Source organism: Cervus canadensis, chromosome 3 (genome assembly GCF_019320065.1).
Source record: "Cervus canadensis isolate Bull #8, Minnesota chromosome 3, ASM1932006v1, whole genome shotgun sequence".
In the NCBI taxonomy this organism is placed as follows: Eukaryota; Metazoa; Chordata; class Mammalia; order Artiodactyla; family Cervidae; genus Cervus; species Cervus canadensis.
The window spans coordinates 48,651,015-48,674,402 of record NC_057388.1 but is presented as its reverse complement, the minus strand read 5'-3'; the positions used below and the strand labels follow the sequence as shown (position 1 = coordinate 48,674,402).

General features: G+C 38.5%; 1 protein-coding gene across 2 annotated transcripts in view; it reads left to right on the top strand.

Annotated features, from left to right (window-relative positions):
- Positions 1-14,581, top strand: part of MET (MET proto-oncogene, receptor tyrosine kinase) — a 112,084-nt gene extending 97,503 nt beyond the window's left edge. For both annotated transcript variants that reach the window (XM_043463129.1, XM_043463128.1), the window contains 4 exons: positions 2,259-2,368; positions 3,573-3,738; positions 12,097-12,233; positions 12,339-14,581. In XM_043463129.1, coding sequence (XP_043319064.1) covers positions 2,259-2,368; positions 3,573-3,738; positions 12,097-12,233; positions 12,339-12,549 — 624 coding nt within the window. In that variant the 3' untranslated portion in view covers positions 12,550-14,581. The remainder of the gene's footprint in view (positions 1-2,258; positions 2,369-3,572; positions 3,739-12,096; positions 12,234-12,338) is intronic.
- The last annotated feature ends 8,807 nt before the right edge of the window (positions 14,582-23,388 follow it).

The window sequence follows — 23,388 nt, the reverse complement described above, 5'->3', positions numbered from 1 at the left end:
CCGACTTGTCTAAAATTGCAGCTGACCACTACACTCTCATGCCTTCTTTCTTTCTCCTTTCCCCTGCTTTGCTGTTATCCATCACACCCTCATATGATACACTAGGCTTGAATTGTCCAAAACTGTGGCCATAAGCCACACGTCAAATGTGACTAGTGTAAATTGAGATTTTCTGTAAGTGTAGAATACATCCCAGGTTTTCAATATTTAGTATAAAAAAAGAAGGTAAAATATCTCATCAGTAATTGTTTATACTGATTACATGTTAAAATGATATTATTTTGGATATGTGGGTTGAAAAACATACTGTGAAAATAATTTTTCCTTGTTTCTTTTTAATTCTTTAATGTGACTACTAGAAAAATTTTAACTACATATGTGGCTTGTCTCATATTTCTATTGAACAATACCAGGTAATAAATGATAGCTATGTATATGTATATATGTGTGTATACACACACACATACATCTTATTAGAGTACAAGCACATGAGGGTAGGTAATTTTGTGTGTATTTTGTTCACTACTGTAGCTCCAACACCTAAAATAGAGTTAAGTACATAGACTCTCAGGAGGTATCTGCTGAATGAATGAGTTCAGGGTTACAAAAGAGATTCTTAGATGTTTCCAAATGACAGTTTTGTTAGTGACGTATATGCTAGTTCCAAAAAGGCTGAGCAAGCAATGGCTAGACCAGGAGCAGGGAGGGAAGAAGTCTCCAGAACTGAAGTCACAGATGGCCCCAGGCTGCCTTTTGGCTTGTGTGAACAGACCTCTTTAGAAGTTATGGAGTAGCTTTACTCTTGATCAAAAAAGCTTCATAAACATGGGATCAGATTCTTAGAGGAATGAGCTCTAGGATAGTAAAGAAATATTTTGCATTCAGTCAAAAGAGAATACTCTCTAGCTCTGAATTTTTGCAAATAAGGTGAAGGTGAATTTACCTTACAGAGTGCCATTGCCTTTATAGTCCAAGGAGTTTGTACTTATTACAACCACTAACAGATATATCTTAAGGAGAGGCCAAAAACACAGGAAATGGCCTCTCTACATGCTGGTTGCATTAAGAGGGGCTGTAGCCCTCCTTGCAGGGTCCCCACTGGCTGCCTCTTTAGCTCACAAATTCCGCTGTGGCTGCTGAAGAAGAGTGATCCTGTTCCTGATGACCAGGCACTGCGGTGATATCTGGGTGACTTCAGATACAGTTCTTAAAGTTACTAAAGCTATTATGCTGTCCATCCAAGTTTGTGTGTTGAACATATGGAGAAAGAGATCTCCTGTTTTCTGTGTGGGTTCAGGCCACTGTTGCTTCAGTACCAGTAGGAGGGCCTCTAATATGATTGATTTCACTACAGCATAAGCTTTGGAGTCTTAACAGATATAGGCTAAAATCCTAACTCCGCAACTTACCATCTGAGAGGTTTATAGTGATTTATTTCTCTCAAAGCTTCTTGTATTAACCATGTATTTCTGGAGACCTGCCGACCCTGGAAGGACTGCTTTCCCCACTTCCCACAGGACTGGCAAATTCCCAGAGGTATTAAGCAGCTCACCTTCAGAGAGCATGCCTTTCATCACCAAGCCAACCACTCCAGAGCCCATGCCCCAACCACCTCCTTTAAAGGGTGCCAACACCCTGGGCCACCATCTACCTGCCCTCATCACTTCAAAACTGGGTACCAGACTTCCAGGGACAGTCCTTACACCACAGAGCACACTGAAGTTATTCAAACCAGCCGATTCTAAGCTGCTTCCTCTGCCTCACCCGTTCCTTCCCACAGAAATCACCATAAAGGCTCTTAATATGTTTTCCCCTTGTTCCCTCTGCCTCCTAACCAACCCCGGTGCTTCCCTGTGTGGCCTTGCATGACATTCCATGCCTCCTTCTCTCGGGAATTGTGAGTAACGGTCTTTTTGATGGCATTTGTTCCCATCTGCTGGCTGTACCATACCTGAATAATAATAAACTCCACATTTTAAAACAACTCCCAGTTCCCCATCTGGAAAATGGACAGAAGTGAGGGTGTAAGGATTAGCCAAAATTTATAAAAAACCTCTAACATGGTATTTTGCAAATAATAGATACTAAGTAAATGATTATTATCAACAGGAAACAAGTTATTATTTGAAATAGGTAATTCTTTGTTGTTGATAAGAAATTGATACGATAATTCTTATCAATATTTCAGAATTCTAAGACCATAGCTAGAACAGTAAATGCTTATTAGTTTATGGGTTTCCAATTCTCTTTGATTACAGAATCCAACTGTAAAAGATCTTATTGGCTTTGGTCTTCAAGTAGCCAAAGGCATGGAATATCTTGCAAGCAAAAAGTTTGTCCACAGAGACTTGGCTGCAAGAAACTGTATGTAAGTATAAGAATCTCTGTGCCTGCAGTCCAAATTAAGTGACAGAGAAGAATCTGTTTCCCACTCTTCAAGGCCAGTGAGGATGTTTTCTCTTCTCATGTAAAAGTCCTTTATTTTCGTCACAGTTCTAAATCGATATGTAAGCACTGGGTATGTAGGTGGAGCTTTCAGGCTTTATCAAACAGAATTTAAAAGGAATTCTCCAGAGGGGGGTCTTAAACAGCTGTTGTGTGCTCTAGCTTTTCTTTTTCCTTCCCACCCGTAGCCCCCAGTGTTGTGGTTTCACACTGCATTAGTGTTTGGAAGGGACAATTCGATCTGCAGCATTTTACAGTGAAATGGAGAGGGGCTGGTAACACAAATACCAACATATTGTAACTTCCCAAGAGTGGATTTGAAGTCAGCCTGCAGAAACCCTACCAAAAATGGTATTTGAGAATGAATATACAAAGAGGTTTATTTGTGTCTGGCTGCCTGGGCTGTATAATACAACAGTCAACAGTTTGTAATTGATTCAGTGCTTTCCCTTCCATAGCACTGATTCATGGCTTATGGTATGTGTGAATGAAAGCACTGTGCTATTAATTTCCTACCTTGGTTTTGGTCAATGTAACAACATAAAAGCCAGCTTAAACAAAGGATACATAGCCTGCGATAGAAGAATTGATTTTCCTGGAACCTTGCTATTTTCCCAGATACTTTACTGTGTATCCTTTTTCTCTGTTACCTCACTGGTGGAAAAGAGTTGTATGTACTAACCTAGCCCTTTGAGAAGGAAAAAAATAACAGTCCCCTGTCATATCTCCCCCATAAAACTAAGTATTGCTAATAAGTTGACAAGTGGTGATTACTGATTGCTTTGGGTAGTCAGTTGGCATACTCGATTTAGCAACCAAAGAAAGCTGGGAGGGTGGCCAATTTTACTACTTCTCCAGATCTACATTAAAGCAAAAAAGATTTTCTTATGCCACATCATTCACAATCTCTTTCCTTGGCCTGTTGAATTTGAAATGTAAATGTCAAGCATTTTTATTCAAGGATTCCATTGTGATTTAGCACTAGTCAATACAGGCCAGATGAAGCCCTTCTTGCAGAAGTTATGGATTTCAAATACTGAAGCTGCTTGTTCTAATCAATAGAGATTCAGAATCACTGTAAATTATTCTCTTTTAGCCACTGGTAATAATTTTTGTTTTTTCTGTAGGCTGGATGAAAAATTCACTGTCAAGGTTGCTGATTTTGGTCTTGCCAGAGACGTGTATGATAAGGAATACTATAGCGTACACAACAAAACAGGTGCAAAACTGCCAGTGAAATGGATGGCTTTAGAAAGCCTGCAGACTCAGAAATTTACCACCAAGTCAGATGTGGTAATGTATTCATCACCTCAAACTCTTCTTTACTTTCATATCCAACTTTTTTAGTAATTTTATGGGAACTTAATTTTTTTAAAAAAGAAATCTTCAACACCATAATTCCAGCTTTTTCTAATAAGTAAAAATGGGCTTGATTGTCTAACAGGTACCCATACTATGGCCTCATAAATTCATTCATTTATTCAAAAAGTGTTTGAATAAATGTCCAGCAGAACAGCATGTTAGGTCCTTGGGAACCTGGTGTAAGCCCTGCCCTCAAGGAACTTTGCTCAGCAGGAGAGGGAAGCCATGTTCATCACTAACTCACACAAAGTAGACTGGGATTAATCTAGCCACTCATAGCTCAAGGGCAGAACAATTCTACCTAGAGAAACCTGGAAGCTGTGCCTGAGGCATATCTAGCAGTGAAGACATTATCCCTTTGCCTAGCCCTCCTTTATCTGCAAAGGTCACCCTCCTCTCACAGAACAAGCATCTGAGGGCATGCAGCAGAGCTCTGAGGGTGGGGAAGACACTCACTGAGCAGCCGAATCTACCACACTGCCCTTTCACCTGGTGGAGAAGGTGATTCTTGAAATGGGCTTTAAAGTAAGGATGATGGAATGGACAGTGAAATAAAAAATGCCAGTCCAGGTGAGATAAAGGGGCAGGAAGGTATACACTTCTTTAAAGTTCTAAGCAAACAATAAGCAGTGGTGATTTGGCAAAAATAGAAGGCACAGGGGGAAGTTATGAGAATAAATTGAGAAAAATATTTTTGTCGTAGATCATAGCAATCCTTGGAAAGCAAACTAGGGAGTCTGGAATTTATTCTCTGGCCATGTGGAAACATTAAAATGTAATCAGATTACACTATAGCCTTTCTTCATTCTGCAAAATGTTTTGAGAGAAGTAGACACAGGAAGACAAAATGAGAGGTAGAATATGAAATAACATAGATACTATAAAAACAGAAAAGATGGAAGAGAAGGCATCTCAGAAGTAGAAACAACAGTATTTAGCAAGAAATTGATGAAAGTCATAGCTGAGCGAAGTTATATACTGGTACAATTACAATTATGTGAGACAGAGGCGCAAAAGCCAGTTTAAGAGGAAAAATATCAATCGTGCCTTGCACATGCTGAGGTTGACTTGGGAGTAGGACATACAGGCAAAGGTGTCTTTCATGCAACTGGAAGTGTGGATCTACAGCTTGTACAAACACTGGTTGTCTTAATCAACTCGGGCTGCCAGAACAAAACACCATACACTGGGTGACTTACATAGCAGACATTTACTTTTCACAGTTCTAGTGGCTGAAAGTGGGAAATGGAGATTCCAGTGTGGTCAAATTCTGGTGAGGCAAGCATGTGGTCACCTTCTCACTATGCCTTATGCTGGGGAGAGAGCAAGAGTAAGCTCTCTGGGTCTCTTCTTGTAAGGGCACTAATCCCATCCTCATGATCTCATATAAACCTAATTTTCTCCCAAAGGCTCCCCCTCTAAATACCATCACACTGGGAGTTAGAGTTTCAACATATGAATTTTGAAAAGGATGGTGCACAATTCAGTCCATAGCAGAGGTCAAGGCTGGAAATAGGCTTTTGAGACTCCAATACAATTATTCAGAGGAACCTATATACATGCCATGAAGGAGAAAAGCAGAGAGGTGGGAGACCCAGAGGAAGAGAAAGTGTCAAGAAGAAATGGGGTATGGTCAGCAGAGGCTCCTGCTACTCAGAGCACAAGAAAGGTCTTGGAACCTGAATGATTTGATCTAGAGTGTGCGGAGGAGCCTGGGTGTTGAATGGAATATTCTATTTGCCTTTCATAAATCAAGAGGACTATGATATGTGGAGGTAGGGAAACAGTAATGTCTCAGTCCTTGAGGATAGCAACCAAAAACAAGAAAAGTGTTAACTGGTGACATCAGCAAACAAGGTGGGAAGAAAATAGCATTAATAGAAGACATAGATTGCAAAAGAGAAAGGATTGGCAGCTATTAAGATATTACAGGGGATGGGGATCTGAGTACAGCTTTGGGAGGTGAGAAGTTGTCTACCCTCCTCCCTGTGAGTCAGCAAGAGAGAGAGGTGTGGCCTCTATTGGTAAGAGTTTTGAAGATGTTGTGGTCTTTAAGTGAAAGCAGAGTTTCAGTTCCTGAGGAAGTGGAGGAGTCATTAGAGAAGAAGCTGAGGGTGACTGAGAGCCTGTTTTCAGTGAACACGTGTATCTCAGGACGTGGTGGAGGAATGGGACTTCAGGGTGGATAAGACTGGTAAGTGGGTGTGATAGCCCGTGCTAGAGCTTACTGCCTGGATTTTGATCCTGAAAGATTGTGAAAAAGATTAAATAAACAGGTGCTAGAAAGGTAGGCTGAGAAAACATTAGTGATGGTAACAGGTAAAGGCATCAGGTAAGGAGAATTAACCCATCCTGAAAGCATGTACATTTCATCTAGACTTGACAACTGCTAGGAAGGAGAACCAACTCTTAGAACTCAATAAGAAGGCAAAATAACCCATTTTTAAAAAATAGGCAGAAGATTTGAAAAGACATTTTAGCAAGGAGATGTATGAATACCTAGCTAATAAGCACATGAAAACATATGCCCACACAAAGACTTGCTCATGAATGCTCACTGTAGTGTTATTCATAATAGTCAAAAAACCAGGAGCAATTTTGATGTCCATCAACTGGCAAATGTGTATGTAAAGCGTGGTATATCTATACAACAGATTAATGCTATTCAATAATGTGAAAGAACCACTGATGCATGCTACAATGTGGATAAACCTCAAAAACATTATGTCAGGTGAAAGAAGGCAGACTCAAAATTATTACACATTGAGTAATTCCATTTTTGTTAAATTTCTAGAAAGGGGCAAAAAATTGAGACAGAAAACAGATCAGTGGTTGCCTGGGGCTGAGGATGGAAGCAAAGATTGACTACCAACAGGCATGAGGGAAGTTTCTGGGATGTTGGAATTGATCTAAAACTGAATTGTGATGATAGCTGCACTTCTATATAAATTTACTAAACATCATTGACTATACACTTACAGTTGGCAAATTTTATGACATATAAATCATACCTCAGCAAAGTTATTAAGACAAGTCTGATGAAATTTTGGATGCTCAAGGCAAGAGTTGGGGTTCTGAGCTTTTTGATAGTCCTGTACCACTCACCACTATCTCCACAAAAATACACATGCACAGCGAGGAGGTTAGCAGTTCTTGTAAAGCAACTGTCACTGAGCTACTCAGGAGATTTACACAGGCTTCTGTAGATTCAAAGTGCTATGTCTTTCCCCCTCATTGAAAGACTCTATACTGTACTATATAAAGAGTGAACCTGAGTAATCCATACCATGCTGCTTCAACAAATAGTTATTGATTAGATGGTTATTGATGGATTTATAAATTTGCATAAAGTTTTCATTTCTAGAACAGCACAGTCTTTTAAATGTTGACATGGAACATATCCAAGCACCTATAATAAACCTTTATGTTGTTTATGTTTTATATTATGTTGAGACCTACAGACAAAAACTTGCCTGTTTGTAGGAAGGTCTACTTTCTTGCAAATGCCCAGAAGCAGTTCAGCTAAAATCTGAATACTCTTGAAACCCTTTCCAACAACTGAAGTATCTTCTATACATGCAGTTACTCATATCCAATATTGCGAAGTGTTTGTGCTTAGTACAAGTGCTTTCACTAAAGTCAGTACTGACTTCTCCTTTGTTCAGCCAACGGGCTTTCTCATCCTGCTTCATCATTCTACTGCATTTAATATCTTCAGCTGTCCTTCTCTTCTTGAAATTTCCTTCTCCTGTGTTTTCAGGGCCACTCTACCATCCTGTTTTCCTCCTGCTTTTCTTTACGTTGACAGCTTCTCTTTCTTTCACAGCCTATGTGCAACTGTCCCCCAGGATTTTGGTCTTGAGGTGTCAGCCTCTCAGTTTCAACCATTCCCATCAACAGTTGCCTTTGCATCTCTCTTACTAGATGTTTTCATCAGCAACACAAATTGACTGTGTTCAAAGTCAGGTTCTTTCCTGCCAACTGTCGATGGCTCACTTCTTTATTTCTATTAATGGTATCACCATTGTGCAATATACCAACTCTTCATCCTTTCTCTTGTGCAGTTCTTTAGGTTTTAAAGATTGCATCAGTTGTATGACCCCAACCACCACAACCAGGATATGAAACAGTTCCATCATCCCAGAAAATTTCCTTACACCTCTTGGTGGTGTAACCTGCGCTAACCTGGAAACCACTGGTCCTTTTTCTGTCTGTAATTTTACCTTTTCTAGAATGTTCTATAAAAGGAATCATACAGTAAATAGCCTTTGAGTCTGTCTCCTTCACATAGCATAATACATTTGAGAGGATCAATAGTATCAATGTATCCATAGTTATTCTTTTTTTATTATGATAAAAAACATAAAGTTGACCATCTTAACCATTTTAAGGGTATTGTACAGTACAGTTGACTATGTGCACAGTGCTATGCAACTGATTTCTAGAACTTGCAAAACTGAAACTCTATATCCACTGAACAACTCCCCATTTCTCCCTCCCCCAGCATCTCTGGCAACTGCCATTCTACTTTCTAAGAGTTTGACTACTTTAGATACCTCATTATAAGTGAAATCATGTAGTATTTGTCTTTTTGTAACTGGTTTATTTCACATAAGTAGTCTTGCTGGATCATATGTATTCTATTTTCTAGTGTTTTTTAAATTGGGTTATTTTTTATTTTATTGTTAAGAGTTCATTATGTATTCTGGTTATAGGTACATGTTATCAGATATGTGTTCTTACAAATAATACTTTTTAGTCTGTGGCTTGCGTTTTTAGTTGTATCTTTCAAAGAGCAGAAGTTTTCAGTTTTATTGAAAAGATTATCAACCTACCAGTTGCTAAATTTTATCAATTAATCCATCTTTAAATCAGTTATGCTTTTTTATAAAGGTATTATATCTCAGTTTACTTTTTTAATTTATTTTCTTTTTGAAGGATAGTTGCTTTTTTGAATGCTCAAATTTGGCTGTATCTATTCTTTGATTGCTGCAGCAATGTGCCTATCACTTTTTATAGCTTATAACAATCTCTTACCTCTAATAACTGCTTTCAGCTTCATCTTTGGTAAAATTAGGCAGAGATTCTTCAGATGAGCTCACTGCTGGTGCTCAGATATTCAGAAAGCCTTGATCATTCACACAATTAGCATGAATGACTGTGCTCTCCTGTCTTGAAACTAAAACCGACTTGCTTCCATCATTTTTAATGCACAGGCATCATACACCTCCCCCACCCCTTTGTCTCTCTCTCTCCTTCTCTATCCCTCCCTCCCATGCCCCACCCCCAGCCTCTCTCTTCTTGGTCAGTATCATTCTCTTCCTTCACTTCCCCACCCCCTACCATCCAGTCAGTCCAAGCTGTTAAGGGGAGTTTGGAATACAGACTGTTCATGAAACTGCCTCCCTCTCACCTCTTCTGTCCCATGATTTCTCCAACCCTCCTCTGATACCAGTTGTCTAAGTCCTACAATTCCTTGGGGTTCCCTGGTGGTTCAGCTGGTAAAGAATCCACCTGCAATGTGGGAGACCTGGGTTCAATCCCTGGGTTGGGAAGATCGCCTAGAGAAGGGAAAGGCTACCCACTCCAGTATTCTGGCCTGGAGAATTCCATGGACTGTATAGTCCATGGGGTCCCAAAGAGTCGGACATGACTGAGCGAATTTCACTATAATTCCCTACAGGACTAAATTTATGCAACTCTTGCCCCTTATTTTCGCAAATTTGCCTCCAGACCTCCTAGAACTAGGCTGTCAGTTAGGGAGACCTGATCCCACACTAGTAATCAGCCTCTCAGAACTTCAGTTCCTCATTCTTGAAACATCTACAAAACCGAATACATTACAGACTTGTTATAAGGATTAAATAAGACAATCTTATTTTAAAGGGCGTGATGCCCACCCATGCCAAGCTCATTTGATGACACATGCTCTCTCCCACCCCTCTAATTCGGGAGAGCGAATTAGAGAGTTAGCTCTCCCGGCAGAGTTCAGTCTCTCCCGGGAGAGACAGAGTTCAGTCTCATAAGGTTCCATGTTGCCAGCATTCAGTAGCAGCCCTCACCTGCCCCGTTCAAAAGTGTCCTAACTGGTCTCTGTATTGTGGATGAGCTTCCCCTGTTTGTTTAAAGCAGTGTTTACAGATACAATCTCCTGGAGCTCAACCCCAGTCACGTCCCATTGATTTCAGTTTAACCCATGATTAACATTCAAAAACACGGTCCCCTTTCAACCTTATCTATCCTTCATCCCTTCATCTGCTCCACACATCAAGCAGAGTGACCTGTTGTCCTTATGGTTCAAAAATCAAAAAAACACGTTTGAGTGTCTTACCCTTTACCCTTGGGCCCATTGCCTTCATCCAATACTCTTTCTGCCCTCACAATACATGCATCTACAGAACAAAGTCTCGTTGTTCCTCAGGACCCACTATACTGTCACTTTCTTCCTGAAGCATCTCTTAGTTACCCCACTGTTATCCCTTTGCCTTTTCACAACATCTGTACCTCTTTACTATAATTGCTCTGTTTTGCAGTTATTAGATCTTATTGTTCTACGTGACAGTTAATTGCATAACTAATTGCATAATTCTCTTAACCCTGTTAAATCAGCCTCAGGGCCTGTCCAGTAACTTGGACAGTAACCTACCTGTGCATCATCAAAGGTTAGTGTGTGCTAAGTCACGTTCGTCGTGTCCAACTCTTCGTGACCCAATGGACTGTAGCCCACCAGGCTCCTCTGTCCATGGGATTCTCCAGGCAAGAATACTGGAGTGGGTTGCCATTTTCTCCTCCAGGGGATCTTCCCAACCCAGGGATTGAACCTGCATCTGTCTTCTGCAGGCCAGTTCTTTACCGCTAGCACCACGTGGGAAGCCCTCAAGGGTCAATAGATACTTGTTAAATTGATTTAAATTCTAATGCAAATTCTGGGACTTAACACAGTGGTGTCATCAGAAGTGATTCAGAAGATTTTGAGGCCTTTGAAAATTTTGAAAGGCTGCAGAAGACAGCAAATTTATCTAGTACCCTGCCCCACCTCCCCCCACCCACCCATCCAAGGAGTTTATTTTCCCTATTTGGATCAAGGAAGTCAGTGGCCTTAAAGCGTTCTTGAACTTGGGCAAAAGGAAAAAGTCATTCATGGAGATTTGTATCAGCAACTACAATGTCTACCTGCTTGCTTCCTTTCAGAAACACATGCTTTAGTCTCCTTGCCGAGTTATGAGCTACACTTGCATCTCAGTTTTATGTTTTCCTGCTCTTCATGTCTGGGCTGTATTCTCTTTCCCCTCCAAGCTTCCATTTCCTCAGGGCCTCATTTCTGCCCCCATGCGCTGCTGTGTGCAAGTGTCTTGGAAGTGCCGTGAAAGAACTGATTTCCTGGGTCCTGTGCCCGGGGGGTGACCCGCACATGTTGACTTACTCTCACTGTGTCATCCTCACCTCGGCACATGTCCAGGGTGAGATAACATGCATGACCCGATCTATTCCAAGGAGAGTGCTCTAAATCAAGAAACTGCATATTTAGAGAAGTTTAGTAGACCAAGCAAAACCCAGGAGTCATGAACTCTGAAATGTTTATCCCTATGTGAATTCAGATTTATTGAGGAATTTTTAGCAAATCAGTCAACCTCTCTGTGTCCTTGTGATCATCCTATAAAGTATGTTACAGCTGTTTTATATTAATTTCCTCCTTTAACATTTTCAAAATATAGTTATTTTATTGAAATTCATTTTCATTCAAGAGCCTTGATGCCGAGCAGTCTTATTACTTCTGATTTTTAATATAGATTTTTACTTTTACTGACTTAGACCTTTTAACATTAACTTTTAGATATGGTTACATTTCTTAAGGAGTGTTTCCATTCATTTGGAAATCCCACAGATTTAAATTTTGGAAGCCTTGTCTTCTTTTTTTTTTTTACTAATAGTCTAAAATTGTAATGAAGCCATTGAATAAAGAAGGATAGAAACATGTTCATGCTTTGACTCTATAGGAAAGAACTTGGAAAATGCACTGTGCTAACTACTGATGAAATTGTAATCATCATGTGGACTCCAGGCATCCTTTTTGAAAACTTTACATTTACTTGTAATCTAAATTTTAATTCTGTTTTAAACAAGTCATAAACTTATAGGGTACTAATTGTCTTCAAAGAAAGCTTTGCCTAAAACGGCAATGGTATTGAATACTAAACCAAGTTTTGTTATGAAGACCTACTGATCACCTTTCGTATTTGTGTGGCCACTCTCCCCTCACCTGGATTCTCCCTTCCCTTATTTGACCAGTGGTCCTTCGGCGTGCTCCTCTGGGAACTGATGACAAGAGGAGCACCACCTTATCCTGACGTCAACACCTTTGACATAACAGTTTATTTGTTGCAAGGAAGAAGGCTCCTACAACCTGAATACTGCCCAGATCCCTTGTAAGTAAGAATTCCAGCAGCGTCTTCTGCAGCTCTTATGTTCTTTACTTTTGCACAAGTGCTTGCCTTCAGAGTCCTCACAGCATTGCGTCCTTTCTGAAACAGGTACGAGGTGATGCTGAAATGCTGGCACCCTAAGGCTGAGCTGCGCCCGTCCTTTTCTGAACTGGTCTCCAGGATATCCGTGATATTCTCTACTTTCATTGGAGAGCACTATGTTCATGTGAATGCTACTTACGTGAACGTCAAATGTGTCGCTCCATATCCTTCTCTGTTGTCATCACAAGATAATGTCAATGGCGAGGGGGACACATGATGGATGGAGGCACCTGTGCCATCAAGTCCCCTTCTGAGAAACCTCACTGAACTGCCTGAACAACAGTCCACCCTTTGTCCAACTTTCTTTTCACTGCCAGGCCACTGAAAGGCCACCGGGTATTTTTTGCTTTTGCCAAGATTGCACTATTATAGGACCTTATATTGTTATTAAAATGACTGGATTCTACAGAATTTCTCATCTGACAAAGCATCAGAGCAAGCAGCTTGGTCTTGCAGACCAGTGACCAACAGCAATCCTGCAGCTGTGATAATGCTTCTGTCACATTCAGGCCAAAACCCAAATGCTGGGTTGAAATTTTTAAAAATCAAGATCCCAGTTGATTTCATATGGGGAACTGAAGCAATGCATCTTGAGGGCTTCTTAATGACAGAAAATTCAAAAGAAACTGTAATGTCCCAGTAGGGCACGGCAGCCCTGGGACCAAGCCACTAATTTAGAATTAAAATGTTTCAAAGAAATTATGCTTTGTATGAAAAACACATTTTTTTTTATTACTGATGTTGTCATTTGCCTGTTAGGTAAACATTCTCTTTTAAATTTTTGTCTACACATTCCTTTTATTGAAGAACTATCCATAGACAATACAGTCAACATTTCAAAACAACAGGACTTGAAATATGTTTATAAATTTATGGGAATATTTACATATTGTACATAAACAACATTAAGGTTTTCATAAGATAGCTTAGTCACAGTGAAATATTTGCCAGTTAAAAATCAACTGTTTAAGAATGATACTTTTCTAATCTGGATGTGGACATTTAGAAGTCTTGTCTTTTTTTTTAATGACAACTCTGAAAATAAAACAAGTAATTTGTGATGACAGTTGTTTTTAAAGGGAACTCAGCATGTTTTTAAAGCGGAATACCTCTGACTAAAAGCATTATTGGTTCCAATCATGGCTCATATGTAGAGCCTTGGAAAGAATCAATGGACTGGAAATATCAGCCTCCTTGTCAGGTGGCAGCTTTCCACCCCACAAACAATTGGAAACAATCAAATCAGGGGGAAGCCAGTTTTGTATTAGAACATTTTGTGTTATTAAGCAAAACATAGTTTAGGGAAAAAAATATGTTGATTGAAAGTTCTGACCATTTCGCCTAGATGAACAGTTGCTCTAGTCAGGACTTTTGTGATGTTTTGTTCTGTGGGATTTTGTGCTTACTACTGTATAACGCATGTGGCACAGGATACTCAAACTGATTTTGTTGATGTAAACATTTAAAGTATTATATTTTTATAAAAAGGTTTATTTTTAATGATGTGAGAAAACTTTTGTTAGGCCACAAAAATACTGCACTGTGAACATTTCAGAAAAGGTATGTCGAACTTGGATTAATAACAGCATGGTTTTAAATGGCTGTGAATAAGTGATAAGGAAATGTACTGACTGCCAGAACTCCCCACCCTCATTACATCACCAGGACTTGAAGCCAAGGGTTAACACAGCAAGCTATAAAGAGGGTGTGTTTATAGTAGAGTTGAGCTAAAACCCAATAGTAGAGTTAAGCTCTTCTTGTGAGACAGTGATTACAACTGAAAGTTCTTTGACAGTGGTGGAACTTACCAGAAGACCCAAGGAATTGTACTGCAGAGATATTCCATTCAAATATTATTTCAGAAGTTGTAGAATGATACTAATTCCAGAATATTGTACATAATGGATGAGGAAGAAAAAAATCTGCTCTGCAGAAAAAAAACTGTTTCTACTAATGTCAGGAGAATGAATACATCGAGAATAGAGCTTATGGAAACAACTCATCAGCAAGACTGCACACCTGTATATATGCTTGAAAAAGCTACAATGTGAAAGTCATGTTTGCTATTTATAAATGTGTCCTTAGGTTAATATGTCTGGACAGACTGTGGGAGTTAAGTGATTCTTCCAGGAATTAGATACTTGTCACTGCCTATACCTGCAGTTGAGCTGAATGGTACTTTGTATGTTAATAGTTGTTGTTCTGATAAATCATACAATTAAAGTGACGTATCATCTTGTATACTGAAAGTTGGTTATTGCTAGTCATGCTTGATTACCTGCTCATTTACATAAGGACAGGGGAAGCCTAAGATTGATTTCACCTGGCTACATCAAGTCATCCATTAGAAGAGTGTTGTTAGTCAAGTTGATGCATCCGTACCTAAAAGAATTTGCATCCATGAGTTTCAGGAAGTCTCTGCCTTTCTAAACAGTCTTTCCCCTGACCTGCTGCATTACCTAGCATTTCCGTAACAGTCTTTGAGCTGCCAGAGCAGCTGGCCCCTACTTCAGCTTGATGCTCTTCTCCAGCAAGGTGCATCCTTATACCAGAAGATATGACAATGGAACTGCAACCTGCAGTTGGCACAGAAATACCCAGTTGGGTGTTGGAGGAGAGAGAACTTCTTACCCCCTGTAAAACCTCACTTTTCATCTTAGGTTCCCACTCTTCAGGTGTCCCCAGGGACTAGCAAAGCTATCTTCAGGTTATATATCCATGAGTATTGTTGTAATGGTAAAGGAATTCAGAGGTGAAATTTCAGTCATCTGAGTCTTGGGGCAATCTGATTTTGTTTAAAAAAAGGTCCAGGTTTAAACCAACGCCTACAAAGTGTGATAGGGGCTGATTCTTTAGTGCGAGAATTTAATGGCCATACCCAGTCAGACTCCTTCTCTGCCAAGAGATGCATTTCCATAGGATGTTGTCAGACCGCATACCCCCAAAAGAGAACTTGTCATCCTTCCATCCCAAGTATCTGGCACTTAGCAGATCTTCAAACAATTGCTCAACTGAAACAGGATTTTCTTGTCCTCAGTCAGTCACTTTAAGCCACCACAGATAACAGAGTTGCGTATGCAACTCCCATGATATTTGGTGAATCACCGACATGGGGGTTGGAAGGGAATCTTTCTAGGGAGAGAGGGATAAAAAGATATACCTTTGCAGAGTTTTTCTGGGTGCTCTGAATTTTTAATTATCACAAGATTTTTTTATTCCACAGTGTAGGCATCAATTATGTTTTTGCTCTCTGACATACACAAGAGATTGCCTCCTTAGAGAAATATGTTGAAGAGATAGAAAACCTGTACAAGCACATTAAATGTTTAATTGCTGACATCTTGCTTTGTTAATTTACCCAGTTTAGTTAAGGAAAAAAAGTAACATGTAAAATAAATTAATTTTTAATTCATTTAAATATTTAATGAACATCTACATATGTCAGGTATTATACTAGGTAATGGGAATACAAATAAACACTCTCCCACCTCAAGAAATTTAATCAAAGAGACAATATTACACAGTTAGTGAATATTAGAATTGCATTTTCTTAGATCTGTAAACCATTTTGAAGAGGCTTCATAGTCTATAACTGGGAGTTTGTAGCTTTTGACCCTTGGCCTATTTCTTGCACCATCTTATCCCCTCTGGCTATCACCAATCTGTTTTCTGTATCTATGAGCATTTTTTGTGGGGACCTTGTGATTTGATTTGATGTGTTTTGATGGTTTGTTCCTTTTAAGATTCCACATATAACTGAGATCAGATGGTCTTTCAGTGTCTGACTTATTTTACTTAGCACAATGTCATCCAGGTCCATACAGGTTGTAGCAAATGGCAAGATTTCCTTCTTTTTATGGCTAAATTTAATATGGGCTTCCCTGGTGACTCAAATGGTAAAGAATCTGCCTGCAATGCAGGAGACCCAGGTTCAATCCCTGGGTCTCGAAGATTCCCTGGAGAAGGAAATGGTAACCCACTCCAGTATTCTTGCCTGGAGAATTCCATGGACAGAGGAGCCTGGCAGGCTACAGTGCATAAGTCACAAAGCATCAAACACGACTGAGTGACTAACATGTAACACTATATATATACACACACACACACACACACATATATATATATAAAATTTTCTTTGTCCATTCATCCCACCAAGACATAGTTAGATTGTTTCCATGTCTTGGCTGTTATAAATAATGCTGCAGTGAACATGAGAGTGCATATATCTGTTTTGAGTTAGAATTTTTGTTTTCTTCAGATAAATTGTCCAAAAGTGGAGTTGTTGGATTGTACGCAACTTTTATCTTTTTAATTTTTTTTAAGAACTCCCATACTATTCTCCATAGTGGCTGCATCAATTTACATTCCCAGTAGGGCACAAGGGTTCCTTGTTCTCCACATCCTCATCAGCATTTGTTTTCTCTTGCCTTTTCCCCCTCTTGTCTTTTTGATAAATAGCCATCCTAACAGGTGTGAGCTGACATGTCATTGGGGTTTTGATTTGCATTTCCCTAATGATTGGTGATGTTGAGCATATTTTCATGTAGGTGTTGACCATCTATATATCATCTTTGGAAAAATGTCTATTCAGATATTCTGCCTAATTTTTATTTGGATTGTTATTTTGCTGAGTTGTGTGAGTTCTTTATATATTTTGGATTTGCAGATATTTTCCCGCATTCAGTAGTTTGACTTTCCCTTTTGTTGGTGGTGTCCTTTGCTGTGCAGAAACTTTTAAATTTTATATAGTCCCACTTGTTTATTTTTGCTTTTGTTGCCTTCGCTTTTGGTGTCAGACTCAAACAGTTATTGCCAAGATTTACGTCAAGGAGCTTACTACCTATGTTTTCTTATAGGAGTTTTATGTTTTCAGGTCTTACATTCAAGTCTTTAATCCATTTTGGGTTGATTTTTGTGAATGGTCTGACATAGTGGTCCAGTTTCATTCTTTTGTATATGTCTGTCCAATTTTCCCAACACCATTTATTAAGAAGATTGTCCCTTCTCCACGAATATTCTGGTGTCTTTGTTGAAAATTAACCAACCACATATGTGTGGGTTTACTTCTGGGATTTCTTGTTCAGTTCCATTGATCTATGTGTCTAGTTTTAATGCCAATACCACATTGCTTTGATTACTATAGCTTTGTAAAACAGTTTGAAATCAGGGAGGGCATCACAGATTAAACATACCAAGTGAAGCTTCTTCGTAAAGCAAAAAGATCAAGCTCTGACTTACTTTGAGAGAATACTGAACCTCTGTCAGTCTAAGCTTCTTCATCTGTCACATAGGTTAATCCTACTTACTGTGCAAGTTGTATAAGGACTAAAAACCGTGTGTAAATTTCACCTAGATACCATAGTTGCCAGTAATTGTGATATTATTATTATAATCTTCAATAAAAGCCCATGTAAATGTAGGCTGTAGCTGATAAAAGGGAAATTAAGCCTAAAAGAACCTTATAGATGCTTAAATACAAATCCTTACCCCATCCACCACCTCGTACCCGTTTTATATAGTAGAAATAAAGCTGTGGTTCTGCCTCGTCCTTGAGTACGGATCCTGCAGAACAGGTGGGGTTTGAGAAGCCTGACAAAACAAGGACAAGAGGGCAGCATCTTCCCTCTTAGTACGGTTCACCCAAAGACTGCCTCTGTTCCTTCTTGTTTCTCCAGACTCTCTACTATTTCTTTAATTACTTCTCCAATGACTAGTTTCCTTTTTTCTTGTTTAGCCTTCAGACCTAGAATTAACAACAGACATGGAAAAAAACAACCTGTCTAAATTACAGGAAGGTTGCAGGAAGGCACAAGTTGCAGGAATCCCAATTCTCAGTATTCATGTCTAGAGAGTATGACTGTTCCTTACTTTGCTCAAATGGATGGTTAATGATTATTCAGACTCAGGAAAAGCAGACTACGTGCAGTATTGTTATATGGTGTTTTATGTTATGTGGGGTGTGTTTGGAAGATAAGGAGTACTTCATTAATATTCTCGTCCATCTGGATGACTAGACATACATGGCTGACTACACAGACACAGTAGGACGCACTCCTGTGGTGCTTTAGACAGTGTCAGGAGATAGGTATGCAGACACTCTGCCCCAAAGGAAGAAATGCTTATTGCTTTTAATTCCATAAAGTGTTTTTCCATTTCATACTTGACATTTTTCTTCAAGACTATCTCAATTCCCTATCTATCAAAAATTGGAAATAACTTAAGTCATAAACCAGTGAAATATTTCAGTTGGTGAATTGAAGGTAATAAAACAGAGGCTTGCCCAAACTGTCCTTTGTTGTAAATTACACCAGAGGTCTAGATTACGTCAGCCAAAGGTATTGATCACAATGCTGAGAGGTTTATAACTACTATTGACTTACCATGTGACCCTGGAGCAGAAATCTAGGAAAATTGCAAAAGCGTATCTATGATAATGAAAAGTCCATCATTAATAGAACTTACTGTCCTGTCATCCAACTAGTACTGTGTTGGCTTCAAGGCAAATATTTAACTAATGCTAAAAACAGAAAGTACTTTTGTGTTCACACTTATTTCCATTGCATGCTTCTGAGCTATTCTGATAAACATGTTTTCCTTCTTATCAATGAAATTATAGATTTATTTTAAAACTTATATGAATTAGTTTGTTCATTAGTTCCATATAAAATTAGCATCAGACATCCAAATAGCTTCTAATCCTTTTTTATATTTTATTTTATTTTATTATTATTATTTTTTTTAATGAAGAGCTAGTTCCCCATATATATCAATTTAGAATAGGGCTCAAGTCCCACTCTTCTGGGCAGTTAAACCCTATCTGGTTAAGCATTCTGAAAGCTAGTCAGCATTAAAAAAAAGTCAACTGAGATGAAAATGGCCATATTTAGGATATATAAATGGAAAATTTTAATTTAAGTAAAGTACTAATTTAACATTATTTTGAAGCACTGGTCCTAGATTACAGTGATAATTAATTTTTTATCCTTTTCTTGAAAAGAAGCCCTTTGTCTTTATGTATTCACCCTTTCACTGTCACATACATACGTTCTTTTCACTACATGAGTTCCAGGCTGGCAGAAACGTCCACTAATCCTTAGACCTCTGGACTGGAACGACAAAAATGCATAAAATCTTACCAGGCCAAAAGAGATCAACTTTAAAAATCTTTGGCATCCAAACATGTCAGAACTGTTTTTCACTGACTCCCCAAATGATTTGTGTTCCCCACTGTGTTCCATTGCATCTAATGTCTGTTCCTACTTTTATTGGACAGCCTAGAATTTTTATTTTTTTCTTTTTTTTTGAGCCTAGAATTTTTAAACACTCTATTTCATCTCATTTTCCCTTACCTTTCTTGGTTGTTTATACTTTCCACAGTTGTTTTATGAGTTTGCTTTCTGTCCCTAATTCTGGAAGTGTTGGAAAGTGGTAATGGACAGACTACTGTCTGCCAGCCCAAGCGGTCACTTTGACGTTTGCCACTGTGTTCCGGTGGCATCTGCTCTTTCCACTACAGTCAAACTGGGCCTCCCCATCCATGGAACTATGGCTCAGTAATCACCATATGCATCAGTGGCAACAATTCTTGTGAACAAGAAATTCAAATTCAGAACGCTTGTGAAATCTTGCTTCGCACTTCTAATGTCAGGCACATGATCATCTTTAGAGATTCTTTCAGAAGTACCAATAAAGAAAAATTACAGAGGAACCAAAATATGTTGTTGGGATACTTTTGAAAAGCTGTTTCTGATTTTTTGTTAGACTATGAGAATGAAACATAAAAATGTTGAACTAGCTTCAGTGGTAGCCAAAAGATCTATGGAAACACATAGGTAAAGCAAAAAATCACTATCAAAAAGATACTATAAAAACATGTTTCAGCATATACACAATGGAATATTACTCAGCTATTAAAAAGAATGCATTTGAATCAGTTCTAATGAAGTGGATGAAACTGGAACCTATTATACAGAGTGAAGTAAGTCAGGAGAAAAATGGTAAAAATGACCCTATATGCAAGACAGCAAAAGAGACACAAATATAAAGAAGAGACTTTTGGATTCTGTGGGAGAAGGTGAAGGTGGGATTATTTGAGAGAATAGCATTGAAACATTCATATTACCATATGTGAAACAGATCGCCAGTCCAGGTTCGATGCATGAGACAGGGTGCTCAGGGCGGGAGCACTAGGATGACCCTGAGGGATGGGATGGGGAGGGAGGGGGGTTCAGGATGGGGGACACATGTACACCCATGGCTGATTCATGTCAATGTATGGCAAAAACCACTGCAATATTGTAAAGTAATTAGCCTCCAATATTAATTTAAAAAAATAAAATATTTTTTAAAAACCCATATTTCAGAAGGAAAATACCCACTGTTGAAACTACATAGATACTTTTTTCTGCAAATGAACTTAATTGATAAAAACAATAATGATAATAATAATGATCTCATCCCGAGACATGTCAGAGGAATTAATGACTGTCTGGAAGCTAATGGGCTAAGGTAATGCTCTCAGGAATTAGTCTTGCTTAATGAAATGCTGTTAGTTTAGTAAACGGATGCTTATAATGACAGAAAGTAAAAAACCAGAGCTGCCACCATTGAGCCTGCCTGATACACAGGGGAAAAAAAAGTTAATATGTCATGTGCTGCTCTTACTCTTTTTTCTATTCATTTGTAATGTATCCTTTGTTTTTTTTTCTTTCATATATCTATCTCCTACTTTTACTCTGAAGATATGTTTACTTAAGGATTGTTATACTGACAGAGATTTAAGCTGTTAATAAAAATGTAACTCCCTCTAGTGCAGACATATCAAACTTTAAATTATTATTACTTTGAACCATTTTAAGTATTCTTATGTGAAGAAAATGGATGCTCCATGTGGGCTTTAGAATATTGCTTCCAAAGTAGAGTTGGCTTAGAAGTTATTACTGAACATCTGATTCCAAGGTTATTCTAACAACTGACCTCCTGATTCTGCTCTCTCTGTATTGACTCATATAGTCTAAAACCATCTGCCAAAATTATATATCTGACTTTGTCATCTTCCTACTTGAAAACCTGTGCCCATTCGTAGACGGTCTCTGCATCAATTCTTTTTGTTGTTGTGTTTTGTTTTGTTTTTAATTACAAAGTATATTCTCGTGGAAAAAAAGTTTACTTAGACTAAAAAATACACAGTGGACAGGAAATATCCTCTGACCACCTCCACAATTCTCCATTCTCACTCCCTAAGTGTAATCAATGTTAACACTTTCTGCTATATTCTTCCAGAAATTTCCACCCTGCATTAGTTCTCAACTAGCCAAACACTTCAGAACATCCTTCAAAAGTCCCAAGTCTTGGGGCTTGCGTGCTGGCTCAGATGGTAAAGAATCTGCCTGCAATGTAGGAGACCCAGGTTCAATCTTGGGTCAGGAAGATCCCCTGAAGGAGGACTCAGCAACCCACTCCAGTTTTCTTGCCTGGAGAATCCCCATGGACAGAGGAGCCTGGCGGGCTACAGTCTATGGGGTCGCAGAGTCAGACACGACTGATGACTGAGCAACTAACACTTACTGACCAGACTACTACTCAGCATAATCTCCTCAGTCAAGGAGGCTGTCTCAACCTCTGTGACTGAAATTCTACTAAGTGTATCCTCTTTCTGATGTAAAGAGGGCCTACACTGTGCTCTTGGGGACACCCTCCCTCTACTCCGTAGCTGGCTTCTAATTTGGTGTCCCTTCAAACTGATATTCTTTAAATACTTTCTCAATTTTTATTTAAATAGAGAAGAGATTTAAATGATTTTCTCATAATAAAAAAAAATTAAAGAACATATTTACTTATTTCCATTTAACAAAGCAGAATCAATGCACTAAAAAGATCAATAAAATACTGTATTTTTCTAAAATTCTAGTTCTCTCTTTCAGTATTCCAAACTAGATTGCTTGGAAATTATGAGTTTTAAACTTAGGTAATAAAAACAAACATCCCCAAAAACTAAAAAAAAAAAAAAACCACTCATTCCTGATAAGCATACTGTGAGGGATTATTTCAGAATTTGAGGGCACAACTTTTAACTGACTAGAACTCTGTTTATGTGTGGTAAACATACACCACAGAGATGGGTTGTTTACTGTAGCAAGTTACTTTTCTTCACTGCAACTGTCCTTTTGGTAGAAGCTTACCCAACCTAATTTTGTCCGTTACATAAGGAGCCACATGTGGAAACCTGAATCAGCTGACATCATATTACTGACTTAATCCAGTCATAATTCAGGGTCCAGTGACCTGGCAGGCACAGCCTCTCCCGTCTTATTCTGCATAGAAGTACTATGGTATAAAGCTTGGATGCACACACTTTGGAATCAGATACTCTAGGTTTTAATCATTTCTGCCACTTAACAGTGGTGAGATTTTGGACTAGTTGTTTAACTCTCCTAAGCCTCATTTTACACATTTGTAAAGTGAAAATACAAATAGTGGCTTCCTTATAAGACTGTGTGAGGATTAAATGAGATGATGCATATAAAACTTTCAATAAGTGGTAGTGATATTTCTGGGGACCTTGATTTTTACTATAATTAACTGTTAATTACCTGACTTGTCCCACAAAAACATTCTATGTGGAAGATGCTAGGATAAAATTACTACCAAACAGGTCAAAAGTTTGGCACAATCTAGAAGTACGTGAAGGAAAAATTCATGAAAACTGACACTGGTTTTCTTCATCTTTTTAGTAATACCAGAACAGGGTCCTAGCCTAGTCCTGGCTGACTTTACTATCTGTGTGACTCTCAATGTCGCTTAATTTTTCAAGTTGTACTTTTCCTGTCTATAAAGAATGAGAATAATTATACCTCACAATGCTGGTTGTAAATATTAAATAATATGTTTTATGTAAATATTAAATGATAATATATTTTATAAGGTATTATTATGGTTGTTAGATTCATCAAAATATATTTTTAATTTCAAAATATATTTTTAATTTTAAATATATCTTGGAATTCATCTGATTCATAAAATTTCCTCTAACCCACTCTAGTTCTTCATTTGCTCC